The 18,378-nt window shown below is 45.2% G+C and overlaps 1 protein-coding gene across 1 annotated transcript in view; it reads right to left on the reverse strand.

Moving 5' to 3' along the window:
- The window catches only part of LOC118390675 (uncharacterized), an 88,140-nt gene extending 70,085 nt beyond the window's left edge, over positions 1 to 18,055 (reverse strand). Inside the window, exons 1-2 of the mRNA XM_052457516.1 lie at positions 17,733 to 18,055; positions 8,013 to 8,103 (exon numbers count right to left, since the gene is read on the reverse strand). Of these exons, the coding sequence (XP_052313476.1) occupies positions 8,013 to 8,103; positions 17,733 to 18,055 (414 nt within the window). The remainder of the gene's footprint in view (positions 1 to 8,012; positions 8,104 to 17,732) is intronic.
- Between the last annotated feature and the right edge of the window lie 323 nt (positions 18,056 to 18,378).

Raw genomic sequence — 18,378 nt, forward strand, 5'->3', positions numbered from 1 at the left:
CTACTGGACTCACTGTCTCTCCTGTCCTACTGGACTCACTGTCTCTCCTGTCCTACTGGACTCACTGTCTCTCCTGTCCTACTGGACTCACTGTCTCTCCTGTCCTACTGGACTCACTGTCTCTCCTGTCCTACTGGACTCACTGTCTCTCCTGTCCTACTGGACTCACTGTCTCTCCTGTCCTACTGGACTCACTGTCTCTCCTGTCCTACTGGACTCACTGTCTCTCCTGTCCTACTGGACTCACTGTCTCTCCTGTCCTACTGGACTCACTGTCTCTCCTGTCCTACTGGACTCACTGTCTCTCCTGTCCTACTGGACTCACTGTCTCTCCTGTCCTACTGGACTCACTGTCTCTCCTGTCCTACTGGACTCACTGTCTCTCCTGTCCTACTGGACTCACTGTCTCTCCTGTCCTACTGGACTCACTGTCTCTCCTGTCCTACTGGACTCACTGTCTCTCCTGTCCTACTGGACTCACTGTCTCTCCTGTCCTACTGGACTCACTGTCTCCCCTGTCCTACTGGACTCACTGTCTCCCCTGTCCTACTGGACTCACTGTCTCTCCTGTCCTACTGGACTCACTGTCCTACTGGACTCACTGTCTCTATTGTCCTACTGGACTCACTGTCTCTCCTGTCCTACTGGACTCACTGTCCTACTGGACTCACTGTCTCTCCTGTCCTACTGGACTCAATGTACTCCTGTCTTACTGGACTCACTGTCTCTCCTGTCTTACTGGACTCACTGTCTCTCCTGTCCTACTGGACTCACTGTCCTACTGGACTCACTGTCTCTCCTGTCCTACTGGACTCACTGTCTCTCCTGTCTTACTGGACTCACTGTCTCTCCTGTCCTACTGGACTCACTGTCTCCCCTGTCCAACTGGACTCACTGTCTCCCCTGTCCAACTGGACTCACTGTCTCCCCTGTCCTACTGGACTCACTGTCTCCCCTGTCCTACTGGACTCACTGTCTCCCCTGTCCTACTGGACTCACTGTCCTACTGGACTCACTGTCTCCCCTGTCCTACTGGACTCACTGCCCCCCCTGTCCTACTGGACTCACTGTCTCTCCTGGACTCACTGTCCTCCTGGACTCACTATCTCTATTGTCCTACTGGACTCACTGTCTCTCCTGTCCTACTGGACTCACTGTCCTACTGGACTCACTGTCTCTCCTGTCCTACTGGACTCAATGTACTCCTGTCTTACTGGACTCACTGTCTCTCCTGTCTTACTGGACTCACTGTCTCTCCTGTCCTACTGGACTCACTGTCCTACTGGACTCACTGTCTCTCCTGTCCTACTGGACTCACTGTCTCTCCTGTCTTACTGGACTCACTGTCTCTCCTGTCCAACTGGACTCACTGTCTCCCCTGTCCAACTGGACTCACTGTCTCCCCTGTCCAACTGGACTCACTGTCTCCCCTGTCCTACTGGACTCACTGTCTCCCCTGTCCTACTGGACTCACTGTCTCCCCTGTCCTACTGGACTCACTGTCTCCCCTGTCCTACTGGACTCACTGTCTCCCCTGTCCTACTGGACTCACTGTCCACCCTGTCCTACTGGACTCACTGTCTCTCCTGGACTCACTGTCCTCCTGGACTCACTATCTCTATTGTCATACTGGACTCACTGTCTCTCCTGTCCTACTGGACTCACTGTCCTACTGGACTCACTGTCTCTCCTGTCCTACTGGACTCACTGTCCTACTGGACTCACTGTCTCTCCTGTCCTACTGGACTCACTGTCCTACTGGACTCACTGTCCTACTGGACTCACTGTCTCTCCTGTCCTACTGGACTCACTGTCTCTCCTGTCCTACTGGACTCACTGTCTCTCCTGTCCTACTGGACTCACTGTCTCTCCTGTCCTACTGGACTCACTGTCTCTCCTGTCCTACTGGACTCACTGTCTCCCCTGTCCTACTGGACTCACTGTCTCTCCTGTCCTACTTGACTCACTGTCTCTCCTGTCCTACTGGACTCACTGTCCTCCTGGACGCACTGTCCTACTGGACTCACTGTCCCTCCTGTCCTACTGGACTCACTGTCTCTCCTGTCCTACTGGACTCACTGTCTCTCCTGTCCTACTGGACTCACTGTCTCTCCTGTCCTACTGGACTCACTGTCTCTCCTGTCCTACTGGACTCACTGTCTCCCCTGTCCTACTGGACTCACTGTCTCTCCTGTCCTACTTGACTCACTGTCTCTCCTGTCCTACTGGACTCACTGTCCTCCTGGACGCACTGTCCTCCTGGACTCACTGTCCTCCTGGACTCACTATCTCTATTGTCCTACTGGACTCACTGTCTCTCCTGTCCTACTGGACTCACTGTCCTACTGGACTCACTGTCTCTCCTGTCCTACTGGACTCACTGTCTCCCCTGTCCTACTGGACTCACTGTCTCCCCTGTCCTACTGGACTCACTGTCTCTCCTGTCCTACTGGACTCACTGTCCTACTGGACTCACTGTCTCTCCTGTCCTACTGGACTCACTGTCTCTCCTGTCCTACTGGACTCACTGTCTCTCCTGTCCTACTGGAATCACTGTCTCTCCTGTCCTACTGGACTCACTGTCTCTCCTGTCCTACTGGACTCACTGTCTCTCCTGTCCTACTGGACTCACTGTCTCTTCTGTCCTGCTGGAATCACTGTCTCTCCTGTCCTACTGGAATCACTGTCTCTCCTGTCCTACTGGACTCACTGTCCCTCCTGCCCTACTGGACTCACTGTCCTACTGGACTCACTGTCTCTCCTGTCCTACTGGACTCACTGTCTCCCCTGTCCTACTGGACTCACTGTCTCTCCTGTCCTACTGGACTCACTGTCTCTCCTGTCCTACTGGACTCACTGTCTCCCCTGTCCTACTGGACTCACTGTCTCTCCTGTCCTACTGGACTCACTGTCTCTCCTGTCCTACTGGACTCACTGTCTCCCCTGTCCTACTGGACTCACTGTCCTACTGGACTCACTGTCCTACTGGACTCACTGTCCCTCCTGTCCTACTGGACTCACTGTCTCTCCTGTCCTACTGGACTCACTGTCTCTCCTGTCCTACTGGACTCACTGTCTCTCCTGTCCTACTGGACTCACTGTCTCTCCTGTCCTACTGGACTCACTGTCTCTCCTGTCCTACTGGGACTCACTGTCTCTCCTGTCCTACTGGACTCACTGTCTCCCTGTCCTACTGGACTCACTGTCTCCCCTGTCCTACTGGACTCACTGTCCTACTGGACTCACTGTCTCTCCTGTCCTACTGGACTCACTGTCTCTCCTGTCCTACTGGACTCACTGTCTCTCCTGTCCTACTGGACTCACTGTCCTACTGGACTCACTGTCTCTCCTGTCCTACTGGACTCACTGTCTCTTCTGTCCTACTGGACTCACTGTCTCTCCTGCCCTACTGGACTCACTGTCTCTCCTGCCCTACTGGACTCCCTCCTATATAACTCACTCTATTCCTCCCTCTATAAATTCCTTTATTCCTCCCTCTATAACTCCCTCTATAACTCCCTCTATAACTCCCTCTATAACTCCCTCTATTCCTTCCACTATAACTCCCTATATTCCTTCCACTATAACTCCCTATATTCCTTCCACTATTTCTGTGGCGAGACGCTCCGCAGGATGTTGATGAGGGCTGAAAGGGCGGCCGGCTGTGAGCTATGGGAGTGTGTTTTGATGAGCTCATTCTCTGCTTGTTTGGCCAGCTGACAAAGCCAACAAACTGAGGGAGAAAAGCAACCTCCTATTTTCTGTTGCTGCCGCTGACCTACTTAATATTTCCAAGAACAACCTTGACAGAGGAAGAGGGTGACAAGCCAGGAAAACTCAGCATGCTATAGCTAAGACCGAGCACAGAGCAAATTGAAAATGAGGGAAGATGCTAATGTTGCTTTGCTGTTTGACAAGAGGGGATGGTAACACTTTATTTGAAGGATCCATACATAACACATAAGAAAAACAGGCATTTCATAAATGCTTAGGTCAGCGACCCCAAGCTGGTCATTGCAGTACACCTACCGTAAGTGACAACGGAAATGTCAACTTGCGTAAACATTTGTAAAATGCTTACCCACCGCTTATGAATGTGTATGACTGTTTTATGACGTCCTTACAGTAGGTACCCTTTAAAGGGAGGTGTTTATTATTGATTAGTTTCTAGTCACAATTAGGGATGCACGATATATCAGTGAACATATCGGAATCGGTCGATGGTAGCTAAAAATACCAACATTGACATCGGCCCGATGTCTAGTTTAACACAGATCTTTAAAACCGATGTCACAGCTACCGTGCATATGTAGCAGTGTGATGTTGTTCCCCTAGATTACGCACCAAGCTGCACACAAGGACCAATTCAAATAGGACAGGTTAAGAGGGGATGTTAATAATTTGATAATAATAATAATACAGTGTATTTATTTATTTAATTACAGCTGCATACCTAATGTTTTTCTTTGGTTTTACAAGCACTTATTCATATCAATATTGTACATACATGTGATTGTAAAAGTTTTGTATATTTTGGTTTGTCCCATCGTGGGTTATCTGTATTTCCATACCCCCTTATTGTTCTCTTTTGCCTGACCTTCGGCTAGCAAGGTATGTTGTCCTTGGCTCCGAAATTGTTTAATATAAAACCTTCATAATATTACACAATGTACTGTTATGCTACCATAAGTTTGTTACAATGTGGATAATATAAAGATTCATGTTAACAAGTTTCACAAAGCTCGCTAACTAGGGTATCTATTGTAACTTGTGAGTACTTGGGACAGTGTTTGAGTGAGTGTCCATGTGCTTGCGCAGGTGCCTGAGAGCTAGGACTGCGCCAAGGGTTAACATAATGTGTGTTGTTGTCTCTTTGTGTGCTGGGCAAATAAAAATAATTCAACTAGCAGCCCTCCAGTTGTGGCAGCGTCCTAATTAAAAGTACACAACTCAGAACAAACCACGCTACACATACCTATATAACATACCTATTATATAAGTAGGTACGGGACATAATAATGACTACACTGTGTTTACAATACCGCGTTGGTAATAAAGCATCATTTGTTCGACCGCAACTTCTGGTGTAGCTAGCTTTAGCTTGGTACCTAGCTAGCGCCAATACAACCAGCCTGAAAACAATGACCAGTAGAAACTGCAGTCATTTACATTATTCTTAGCAATGTTTTAGGAATCCTTGTGAGTAAGTATTAGCTAGGTTGCCACTTGTTGTTCGCCTATTGAAATTCAACTGCAGTTCATGAAAATAAATTGCTAGCCAGCTACTTAACCCTGTTGCCCAAAGCTAACATTATAAGCAGCCCGCTAGCTTCATCTGGCTAGTGAGGCTCGACCGGAATGGATTATGTGTTGTGAAGCAAGCCACAGGATAAGGTACAATAGTGGAATTTGCAGTTTGACTTCAACATAAAAGTATGTCATTGACAGTGATGCAAATGAACACAAATAGTAAAATTATGCCATACTTTTATTTTTAAGGCTAACCGCAAAGTCCACTAGTGTGGCTAATCCTTATTGTGGCTAGCTTCACATAGATGGGTCCGACCACCATTAATCAATTAAGAACTGTCTTATAAATTATGGTTATTTTAGATGATACCTAGCTATATAGGTAGCTAGATAACTATAGCTACTGAAACAGATTATGTTGTGTTATTTGACATATCAAATAGTGTTATTGATGTGTATCTTTTTTGACACACTGTACACCCCGTAGAAAGGGTGCTGTATTTTCCATCCAAATAGGACACCATTTGTAGAGTTGATGTGACAATACAGAGGCGGATGCAAGATGCAAGCAACGATGGTTTAATGATAGCGTGCTGAGAAATCCAGGGGAGTGTGTCCGGATGGATAGGAAGGAGCACAGCAGATAATCCACACAAGGGCGGCGAGAGAAGAGCACAGACACATGACACAACCTCAGGGAAGTAACAACGATCTGACAACAAGAAACACTGGTTACAGAACATATAAAGGGAAGATAAGTGGTTCCAGCTGGCGCAGACAATCAGGCCGAGATTGGGAACCACGCCCACACAAACACGGGAGAGAGAGAGAGAGAGAAAGAGAAAGAGAAAGAGAGAGGCAGTGGATTCATGAACCGTGACAGTTGATGCTTGTGCTAATTTTCAAGTTATCAAGTGTGGCCAACAGTGCTTGTCTAGCAACACATTCACTCAACCCTATTGTAAGGTCAACATGTTCAAATGTTTAAAAAAATGACAAAACAAGCTATATTCATAGCCTTGAGAATTCTCTCTACCCCTTAATCTCTTCTGCCTCCTCTTGTCCCCCATTTCCTCTCTTCAACCCCTCCTCGTCTCTCACATGGTTCCTTATTAGCTGCGAGCCTCTCTGTGTGGTCTGAAAAGACCCCTTTATTAAATGTGCTAAGAACTGGAGGTCGACCAATGATTTTTCAACGCCGATACCGATTAATGGAGGACCAAAAAAAAGCCTATACCGATTAATCGGCTGATTTTTAAAAAACATTTATTTGTAATAATGACAATTACAACAATACACAAGCAACAACTCTGCAAAATGTGTCCTGTTTGGATGGAAAACACAGCACCCTTTCTACGGGGTGTACAGTGTGGGTGTACAGTTATCGAAATGTCTTCCAGCAGACCATTCAAACAAAGACCGTATGAAGATAGGCAGAAACTGCTTCTCCAACAGAAATCCCCGATAAACACAGAGAGAAGAGACGGAAAAACGTGTGATCGAGACGGATAGAGAACAGTTGATTTGAGAGATATCCAGTGCTTGACTTGGTATGAAACTCATTTTGGATGCTGGGACTGTTTATATTTAGGTGCAGGAGCCCCAAATATATGGGGTGGCAGGGTAGCCTAGTGGTTAGAGCGTTGGACTAGTAACCGGAAGGATGCAAGTTCAAACCCCTGAGCTGACAAGGTACAAATCTGTCGTTCTGCCCCTGAACAGGCAGTTAACCCATCATTGAAAATAAGAATTTGTTCTTAACTGACTTGCCTGGTTAAATAAAGGTAAAATAAATAAACGTGACTTTTGAGATAATATACTATAGAGGTCTCAAGTAGAAGAGCGTTTGAGGTGCTGGTACTTAGCTCCAGCGAGCTCCAAGCCAAGCACTGGAGGTACTGTATCTCCAACTGAAAATACATCATCTAAGTGATTGATAGTTTGTATTCAGCAGTCAAAAAAGTATGCCTTATTAACCTTGAAGAACTACTAAAATTGTGATTTTGTCAGATAGCATAGCACTATAGAGATGATGGCTTGGAATGAATAATAAGGGATGAGCAGTAATGGACAGTCACTACCATCATGGGACTTTTATTAAATTATTGTATTCTGTGTTGTTACAGCATTCAACCCACATAATAAATAGTGGATTTAATTTAGAAGAACAAACAATCGAAACTGAAAGCAGAGATTATTTTTTTCATAATCTATCTGAAACGTATGCCTAACGAGCACAGTACAGGGGTATTTATTTTCCCAGAAACGTGTAAGTCCTTATTTGGCTTGAGGATGTCTGGTAGAAAGATTACACAGATGGCTACAGACCGGCATTCATTTCAGCCCTACTATAAAAAGGACCACTTGAGTCTAATTACATCCAAGAGCAAATCCTGTTTCAAAGCTGGCTTTAAAAACTATGCTAGAATTATTTCTGGTTATGTGTAAATAATATACTGCCAGGGCCAGCATAATAATTTCCCAGCAGTAGGCTATGTGGAAAATATGAGCCCTAAGCCCTGACTGCAAAATCAAACCACCCTGGTTGATGGTTAGATTTCACAACACACACACCCCTTGGGCCACTTCTTATGCAATCATCATAATCCTCAGCACATGCCCTGCGCCTTCAACTGTCCTACTCAGCATCTGACAGCAGTACTGTTAGTGGTACAGGTTCTCTCTGTGTGAGCCTTGTTTACTTGTACACAGTCATGGTCACCAGGTATGGATTGACTAGTCAGCACTGCTTGATTCCATACCTTGGACAGCTCCAGGTCTTCTTGGTGCAGCGATGGTTCCCCTTCACTGGTCTCTCTGCGGAGGCTGCTGTTGACTCCATTCTGCTGGCCACTGGTGATTGGAGAGAAAATCATTCTTAGAAGAATAAACCATAGGTGCACAACATTTGTTTTATACAGCGGAAGTCGGGTTCTCCCTGGCACTCATTTGGCATTGCAGCACACCGGTCATTGATGGAAAGGAAAGGATGAAAACAAACATACATTGCAGCAGAGCACTAGAGTTGTGTACAATACTACTGGTACGTAGACATTACAGTACTGAGTACCACCATCTTCAATAGGACATTGTTTGACAACTGTTAGCCCCATGGTGGTCACTTTCCTCATGGAAATACTGTGCCTTCGGAAAGTATTCAGGCCCACATTTTGTTCGGTTACAGTCTTATTCTAAAACGTATTGAATAGTTTTTTTCCCTCATCAATCTACACACAGTACCCCATAACGGCAAAACAAAAACGTTTTTTTTTTTTTGAAAAAATGATATATCACATTAACAAAAGGTATTCAGACCCTTTACTCAGTACTTTGTTGGCAGCGATTACAGCATTGAGTCAAATAAAATAAAATGTAATTATATTAGTCACATATGACAAGGACAACAGGTGTAGGTAGACCTTACAGTGAAATGCTTACTTACAAGCCCTTAACCAAAATGCAGGGTTTTTTTCATTTTTTTCAGCAATGCAGTTTTAAGAAAATACCTAACAAAGTAAGAGATAAAAGTAACAAGTAATTAAAGAGCATCAGTAAAATAACAATAGCGAGGCTATATACAGGGGATACCGGTACAGAGTCAATGTGCGGGGTCACCGGTGCCGAGGTAATCGAGGTAATATGTACATGTAGGTAGAGTTATTAAAGTGACTATGCATAGATAATAACAGAGAGTAGCAACAGCGTAGAAGGGGGGCAATGCCAATAGTCCAGGAAGCCATTTGATTAGATGTTCAGGAGTCTTATGGCTTGGGGGTAGAAGCTGTTTAGCAGACTCCTAGACTTGGCGCTCTGGTACCGCTTGCCGTGCGGTAGCAGAGAGAATAGTCTATGACTAGGGTGGCTGGAGTCTTGGACAATTTTTAGGGCCTTCCTCTGACACCACCAGGTGTAGAGATCCTGGATGGCAGGAAGCTTGGCCCCGGTGATGTACTGGGCTGTACACACTACCCTCTGTAGTGCCTTGCGGTCAGGGGCCAAGCAGTTGCCATACCAGGCAGTGATGCAAACAGTCAGGATGCTCTTGGTGCAGCTGTAAAACCTTTTGAGGATCTGAGGACCCATGCCAAATCTTTTTAGTTTCCTGAGAGGGAAAAGGCTTTGTCGTGCCCTCTTCACGACTGTCTTGGTGTGCTTGTACCATGTTAGTTTGTTGGTGATGTGGACGCCAAGGAACATAAAGCTCTCAACCTGCTCCACAACACCTCTGCCGATGAGAATGGGAGAGTGCTCGGTCCTCCTTTTCCTGTACTACACAATCATCTAATTTTGTCTTGATCATGTTGAGGGAGAGGTTGTTGTCCTTGCACCACACGGTCAGGTCTCGGACCTCCTCCCTATAGGCTGTCTCGTCGTTGATCAGGCCTACCTCTGTTGTGTCATCTGCAAACTTAATGATGGTGTTGGAGTCATGCCTGGCCATTCAGTCATGAGTGAACAAGAAGTACAGGAGAGGACTGAGCACGCACCCCCGAGGGGCCCCTGTGTTGATGATCACCGTGGCGGATGTGTTGTTACTGACCCTTACCACCTGGGGGCAGCCCGTCAGGATGTCCAGGATCCAGTTGCAGAGGGAGGTGTTTAGTCCCAGGGTCCTAAGCTTAGTGATGAGCTTTGAGTGCACTATGGTGTTGAACGCTGAGATGTAATCCATGAACAGCATTCTCACATGGGTGTTCCTTTTGTCCAGGTGTGAAAGGGCAGTGTGGAGTGCAATAGAGATTGCATCATCTGTGGATCTGTTGGGGTGGTATGCCAATTGTAGTGGGTGTAGGGTTTCTGGGTTCCTGGGTGTTGATTGTGAGCCAGCCTTTCAAAGCACTTTATGGCTATAGATGTAAGTGCTACGGGTCGGTAGTCATTTAGGCAGGTTATCTTAGTGTTCTTGGGGACAGGGACTATGGTGGTCTGCTTGAAACATGTTGAAGGGAGAGGTTGAAAATGTCAGTGAAGACACCTGCCAGTTGGTCAGCGCATGCTCGGAGTGCACGTCCTGGTAATCCGCCTGGCCCTGCGGCCTTGTGAATGTTGACCTGTTTAAAGGTCTTACTCACATCGGCTGTGGAGAGCGTGATTACACAGTCGTCCGGAACAGCTGATGCTCTCATGCATGTTTCAGTGTTGCTTGCCTCGAAGCGAGCATAGAAGTGATTTTGCTTATCTGGTAGGCTCGTATCACTGGGCAGCTCTCCGCTGTGCTTCCCTTTGTAGTCTGTAATAGTTTTCAAGCCCTGCCACATCCAAAGAGTGTCGGAGCCAGTGAAGTACGATTAGACCTTTGTCCTATATTGACCCGTTGCCTGTTTGATGGTTCGTCGGAGGGCATAACGAGATTTCTTATAAGCCTCCGGGCTAGAGTCCCGCTCCTTGAAAGTGGCACCTCAACCCTTTAGCTCAGTGCGAATGTTCCCTGTAATCCATGGCTTCTGGTTGAGGTAGGTACGTACAGTCACTGTGGGAACATCAATGAACTTATTGATGAAGCCAGTGACTGATGTGGTGTATTCCTCAATGGCACCGGAAGAATCCCTGAACATGTTCCAGTCTGTGATAGCAAAGCAGTCCTGTAGTTTAGCATCTGCTTCAGCTGACCACTTTTTTATAGACCGAGTCACTGGTGCTTCCTGCTTTAATTTAGCTTGTAAGCAGGAATCAGGAGGATAGAGTTATGCTCAGATTTGCCAAATGGGGGGCGAGGGAGAGCTTTGCACGCGTCTCTGTGTGTGGAGTAAAGGTGGTCTAGAATGTTTTCTCTCTGGTTTCACATTTAACATACTGACAGAAATTAGGTAAAACTGATTTAAGCTTCACTGCATTAAAGTCCCCAGCCACTAGAAGCGCTGCCTCTGGATGAGTGTTTTCCTGTTTTCTCATGGAAGTATACAGCTCATTGTGCAGTCTTAGTGCCAGCATCGGTCTGTGGTTGTATGTAGACAGCTACGAAAAATACAGATAAAAACTCTCTTGGTAGATAGTGTGGTCTACAGCTTATCATGAGACACTCTACCTCAGGCGAGCAACACCTTGACTTCTTAGATATTGTGCACCAGCTGTTGTTTACAAATATACATACGCCACCACCCCGTGTCTTACCAGAGGTTGCTGTTCTATCCTGCCGATAGAGTGTATAACCCGCCAGCCGTATGTTATTAATATCATTGTTCAGCCACGACTCGGTGAAACATAACGTATCACTGTTTTAAAGTCCCGTTGGTAGGATATATACGTGCTCTTGGTTCATCCCATTTATTTTCCAGCGATTGAACGTTAGCTAACAGTAAGGATGGCAAAGGCAGATTAGCCACTAGGAAATCGGTTCATGACTTCAGTTTCTTTCTCCGGGGATGAGGGCCTGTTCGTGTGTTTGGACTATATCCTTCCCGTCCAACTCATTGCAGAAATGTTTTTTTTTTCCAATTCGAGGTGAGTAATCACTGTTCTGATGTCCAGAAGCTCTTTTCGGTCATAAGACACGATAGCAGCAACATTATGTACAAAATAAGTTACAAACAATGTGAAAAAAAAAAACAATAGCACGATTGGTTAAGAGCCAATAAAATGGCAGCCATCCTCTTCGGCACCATCAAACAGTCCAGTCTTCTTGGGTATGACGCTACAATTTTGGCACACCTGTATTTTGAGACTTTCTCCCATTCTTCTCTGCAGAACCTCTCAAGCTCTGTCTGGTTGGATGGGGAGCGTTGCTGCACAGCCATGTTCAGGTCTCTCCAGAGATATTCGGGTTCAAGTCCCGGCTCTGGCTGGGACATTCAAGTACATTCAGAGACTTGTCCCGAAGCCACTCCTGTGTTGTCTTGGCTGTGTGCTTAGGTTTGTTATCCTGTTGGAAGGTGAGCAAGTTTTCATCAAGGATCTCTCTGTACCTTCCTACATTCATCTTTGCATCGATCCTGACAAGTCTTCCAGTCCCTGCTGCTGAAAAAACATCACCACAGCATAATGCTGCCATCACCATGCTTCACCGTAGGGATGGTGCCAGGTTTCCTCCAAAGGTGACGCTTGGCATTCAGACCAAAGAGTTCAACTTGGTTTCATCAGATCAGAGAATCTTGTTTCTCATGGTCTAAGAGTCTTTAAGTGCCATTTGGCAAACTCCAGTTGGGCTGTCATGTGCCTTTTACTGAGGTGTGGCTTCCGTCTGGCCACTCCACCATAAAGGCCTAATTGGTGGAGTGCTGCTGAGATGGTTGTCCTTCTGAGGTATTCTCCCATCTCCACAGAGGAACTCTAGAGCTATGTCAGAGTGACCATCGGGTTCTTGGTCACCTCCCTGACCAAGGCCCTTCTCCCCCGATTACTCAGTTTGGCCGGACGGCCAGCTCTAGGAAGAGTCTTTGTTGTTCCAAACTTCTTCCATTTAAGATTGATGGCGGCCACTGTGCTATTGGGGATTTTCAATGCTGCAGAAATCTTTTGGTACCCTTTCCCAGATCTGTGCCTCAACACAATCCAGTCTCTGAGCTCTATGGACAATTCCTTTGACCTCATGGCTTGGTTTTTTTCTCTGACAGACTGTCAACTGTGGGACCTTATATAGACAGGCATGTGCCTTTCCAAATCATCTACAATAAATTGAATTTACCACAGGTGGACTCCAATCAAGTTGTAGAAACATCTCAAGGATGATCAATGGAAACAGGATGCACCTGAGGTCAATTTAGAGTCTCATAGCAACGGGTCTGAATACTTATGTAAATAAGGTATCTGTTTTTTTTGTTTCTAATAAATGCGCAAACATTTATAAAAACCTGTTTTCGCTTTCTCATTATGGGCTATTGTGTGTAGATTGCCGAGGAAATGGTTTTATTTAATTCATTTTAGAATAAGGCTGTAATGTAAGAAAATGTGGAAAAAGTCAAGGGGTCGTAATACACTGCTCAAAAAAATAAAGGGAACACTTAAACAACACAATGTAACTCCAAGTCAATCACACTTCTGTGAAATCAAACTGTCCACTTAGGAAGCAACACTGATTGACAATACATTTCACATGCTGTTGTGCAAATGGAATAGACAACAGGTTGAAATTATAGGCAATTAGCATGACACCCTCAATAAAGGAATGGTTTTGCAGGTGGTGACCACAGACCACTTCTCAGTTCCTATGCTTCCTGGCTGATGTTTTGGTCACTTTTGAATGCTGGCGGTGCTTTCACTCTAGTGGTAGCATGAGACGGAGTCTACAACCCACACAAGTGGCTCAGGTAGTGCAGCTCATCCAGGATGGCACATCAATGCGAGCTGTGGCAAGAAGGTTTGCTGTGTCTGTCAGCGTAGTGTCCAGAGCATGGAGGCGCTACCAGGAGACAGGCCAGTACATCAGGAGACGTGGAGGCCGTAGGAGGGCAACAACCCAGCAGCAGGACCGCTACCTCCGCCTTTGTGCAAGGAAGAGCAGGAGGAGCACTGCCAGAGCCCTGCAAAATGACCTCCAGCAGGCCACAAATGTGCATGTGTCTGCTCAAACGGTCAGAAACAGACTCCATGAGGGTGGTAATGAGGGTCCGACGTCCACAGGTGGGGGTTGTGCTTACAGCCCAACACCGTGCAGGACTTTTGGCATTTGCCAGAGAACACCAAGATTGGCAAATTCGCCACTGGCGCCCTGTGCTCTTCACAGATGAAAGCAGGTTCACACTGAGCACATGTGACAGACGTGACAGTGTCTGGAGTCTGGAGACGCAGTGGAGAACGTTCTGCTGCCTGCAACATCCTCCAGCATGACCGGTTTGGCGATGGGTCAGTCATGGTGTGGGGTGGCATTTCTTTGGGGGGGGGGGGCGCACAGCCCTCCATGTGCTCGCCAGAGGTAGCCTGACTGCCATTAGGTACCGAGATGAGATCCTCAGACCCCTTGTGAGACCATATGCTGGTGCGGTTGGCCCTGGGTTCCTCCTAATGCAAGACAATGCTAGACCTCATGTGGCTGGAGTGTGTCAGCAGTTCCTGCAAGAGGAAGGCATTGATGCTATGGACTGGCCTGCCCGTTCCCCAGACCTGAATCCAATTGAGCACATCTGGGACATCATGGACTGTCCAGGAGTTGGCGGATGCTTTAGTCCAGGTCTGGGAGGAGATCCCTCAGGAGACCATCTGCCACCTCATCAGGAGCATGCCCAGGCGTTGTAGGGAGGTCATACAGGCACGTGGAGGCCACACACATTACTGAGCCTCATTTTGACTTGTTTTAAGGACATTACATCAAACATGGATCAGCCTGTAGTGTGGTTTTCCACTTTCATTTTGAGTGTGACTCCAAATCCAGACCTCCATGGGTTGATACATTTGATTTCCATTGATAATTTGTGTGTGATTCTGTTGTCAGCACATTCAACTATGTAAAGAAAAACATATTTAATAAGAATATTTCCTTCATTCAGATCTAGGATGTGTTATTTTAGTGTTCCCTTTCTTTTTTTGAGCAGTGTACTTTCCGAAGGCACTGTATAGCTCATCTGCATCTGTGCATCTTCAGCTCAGAGAACATGAGGGATGTTATACTACACATCGGCAGAAGAATGAGGTCTAACAGGTGGGTTTATTGCCATACACCAAATAGTACTATGTTGTTGAAAATGGTGTACTCGTTGGGCCTCCCAACCAAACACACTTCTGCCGTGTCATTTGTTAACACAGCAATATTGACGGCACAGAGACATACAGTGCCTTCACACCCCTTGAATTTTTCCATATTTTGTTGCGTTACAGCCTGTATTTAAAATGGAATTTAAAATTAATTGAATTGAGATTTTTTTTGTCACTGGCATACACACAATACCACATAATGTAAAGTGGAATTGTTTTTCTACATTTTTACAAATGAAAAGCTGAAATGTCTTGAGTCAGTAAGTATTCAACTCTTTGGTTACGACAAGCATACATGTAAAAAATTGGTTAACAACTCACATAAAAGGTTGCATGGACTCAATGTGTGTGCAATAAGTGTTTAACATGATTTTTGAATGACTACCACATCTCTGTACCCCATACAAACAATTTATCTGTAAGGTCCCTGAGCCGGGTTGTACATTTTAAACATTGATTCAACTACAAAGACCAGGAAGGATTTCCAATGCCTCGCAAAGAAGGGCACCTATTGGTAGATGGGTAAAACATTTAAAAGCAGACATTGAATATCACTTTGAGCACTTTGGGTGGTGTATCAATACAACGACGCCACTACAAAGATACAGGCGTCCTTCTTAACTCAGTTTCCTGAGAGGATGGAAACCGCTCAGGGATTTCACCATGAGGAGAAAACTCAGTTAAGAGTTTAATGGCTGTGAGGACAGATCAACAAAATTCTAGTTACTCCACATAACTAACCTAAATGACAGAGTGAAAATAAGGAAGCCTGTACAGAATAAAAATATAATAATATTACACTAGAGTATTTTGTGTAAAAAAATTGTACGATGAAATCAATTTTAATCCCACTTTGTAACACAACAAAATGTGGAAAAAGTGAAGCGGTGTGAATACTTTCTGAAGGCTCTATAAGTACAGTGCCTTGCGAAAGTATTCGGCCCCCTTAAGTTAATACTTTGTAGCGCCACCTTTTGCTGCGATTACAGCTGTAAGTCGCTTGGGGTATGTCTCTATCAGTTTTGCACATCGAGAGACGGAAATTTTTTCCCATTCCTCTTTGCAAAACAGCTCGAGCTCAGTGAGGTTGGATGGAGAGCATTTGTGAACAGCAGTTTTCAGTTCTTTCCACAGATTCTCGATTGGATTCAGGTCTGGACTTTGACTTGGCCATTCTAACACCTGGATATGTTTATTTTTGAACTATTCCATTGTAGATTTAGCTTTATGTTTTGGATCATTGTCTTGTTGGAAGACAAATTTCCGTCCCAGTCTCAGGTCTTTTGCAGACTCCATCAGGTTTTCTTCCAGAATGGTCCTGTATTTGGCTCCATCCATCTTCCCATCAATTTTAACCATCTTCCCTGTCCCTGCTGAAGAAAAGCAGGCCCAAACCATGATGCTGCCACCACCATGTTTGACAGTGGGGATGGTGTGTTCAGGGTGATGAGCTGTGTTGCTTTTACGCCAAACATAACGTTTTGCATTGTGGCCAAAAAGTTCAATTTTGGTCTCATCTGACCAGAGCACCTTCTTCCACATGTTTGGTGTGTCTCCCAGGTGGCTTGTGGCAAACTTTAAACAACACTTTTTATGGATATCTTTAAGAAATGGCTTTCTTCTTGCCACTCTTCCATAAAGGCCAGATTTGTGCAATATACGACTGATTGTTGTCCTATGGACAGAGTCCCCCACCTCAGCTGTAGATCTCTGCAGTTCACCCAGAGTGACCATGGGCCTCTTGGCTGCATCTCTGATCAGTCTTCTCCTTGTATGAGCTGAAAGTTTAGAGGGACGGCCAGGTCTTGGTAGATTTGCAGTGGTCTGATACTCCTTCCATTTCAATATTATCGCTTGCACAGTGCTCCTTGGGATGTTTAAAGCTTGGGAAATCTTTTTGTATCCAAATCCGGCTTTAAACTTCTTCACAACAGTATCTCAGACCTGCCTGGTGTGTTCCTTGTTCTTCATGATGCTCTCTGCGCTTTTAACGGACCTCTGAGACTATCACAGTGCAGGTGCATTTATACGGAGACTTGATTACACACAGGTGGATTGTATTTATCATCATTAGTCATTTAGGTCAACATTGGATCATTCAGAGATCCTCACTGAACTTCTGGAGAGAGTTTGCTGCACTGAAAGTAAAGGGGCTGAATAATTTTGCACGCCCAATTTTTCAGTTTTTGAATTGTTAAAAAAGTTTGAAATATCCAATAAATGTCGTTCCACTTCAGGTGCAGCAATACGGTAGAGTATATACACACCATCTGACAACTGAACTGTTTCGTACAGCGTTTTGCCATGTAAAGAACGTTATCATTCCATAACACAAAAGTAGCCTACGCGTTTAAAATACAATGCTTATTATTCAAGTTTATTACGGCCCTACTATATCAGAGCAGGCAAAAACGTTCTATGGCGACCATTGTAGCTGTGTGAAGAGGGTTACTATAAACCACTCAATTGTTTTCTCCACTGTGACAGATGGTTAGATTTGTGCCAGTTCTCGCACTCGCCACTGCCTGGCACGTTGCGTTAACGATCATAATGCTGTTTACTTTGCCATTAATAGCAAATGAATATGGTTACATTGTAGAGATATGTATATACTTCGCTGCTGATAGAAAACAGAATGATAATGTTAGTTAATCGAGAGAACGGTTAACTAAGCCTACAATATAGATGGAAAATATAACAGATTGCGACCACTGTCTCTGCTGCTCGGGTCAAATCTCTGGCCCTCGTGCTTCACATCATATTCAAGCGCGGTTTTGATACAATCTTGCAATAACAACAATTAAAACCACGACACTGATGTATTGTTATTGTTATAATGTTAACCGCGTGGTTCATACCTGATGTCGCTTTCCTCTGTTTTCTCAGGGTCCTGCGATTTACTTGTTTGAAAAAGTCTGGAAAAGTTTCGGGCGATATCCTCCTGCCATGAACTTTGTCGTTTCATGTTTGACATAACGGTCCTGGAAAATTTAACATCTGGACAAGGAGTTGAACAGCTTCGAGTCCCTGAGGTGACCTCGATAAAAATGTGTGAAACTATAGTTTCGTCAATTCCTTCTGCGCTCTGCTCCAGTCCAACCCCTACAGCGCTGTAAGCATAGGACATGGGGGAGGAGCTAGGGTACTTAGCATATTCAAATGATGTGTAATCTTTCGTCATACAGGAGAGGTAGCATGGTCCAAGCTATGTCCCACTTGACGGTTAAATGCTCTACTAACAAAAAAGCTGTTAGAATTGTAAGTATATGCATGTCCCTTAAGGTCCTTGTGTAATTGTAATGTGATATTGTACCCCCTAGCTCGATTGTCCATTGTTTGTAATCTATGTATGCGTGTGTTCCCTCATGTGCTTTATGTATTGATTTGTTGTTAATAAAATAAAAAATAAAATAAAATAAAATTTTAAAAAAGCTATATCCCACTTTGCGTATTCCCTAATTGCCATATGTCCATATTCCCACGGTACTCAAATCCTTTATGGTG

This window comes from Oncorhynchus keta, chromosome 11 (genome assembly GCF_023373465.1).
Source record: "Oncorhynchus keta strain PuntledgeMale-10-30-2019 chromosome 11, Oket_V2, whole genome shotgun sequence".
In the NCBI taxonomy this organism is placed as follows: domain Eukaryota; kingdom Metazoa; phylum Chordata; class Actinopteri; order Salmoniformes; family Salmonidae; genus Oncorhynchus; species Oncorhynchus keta.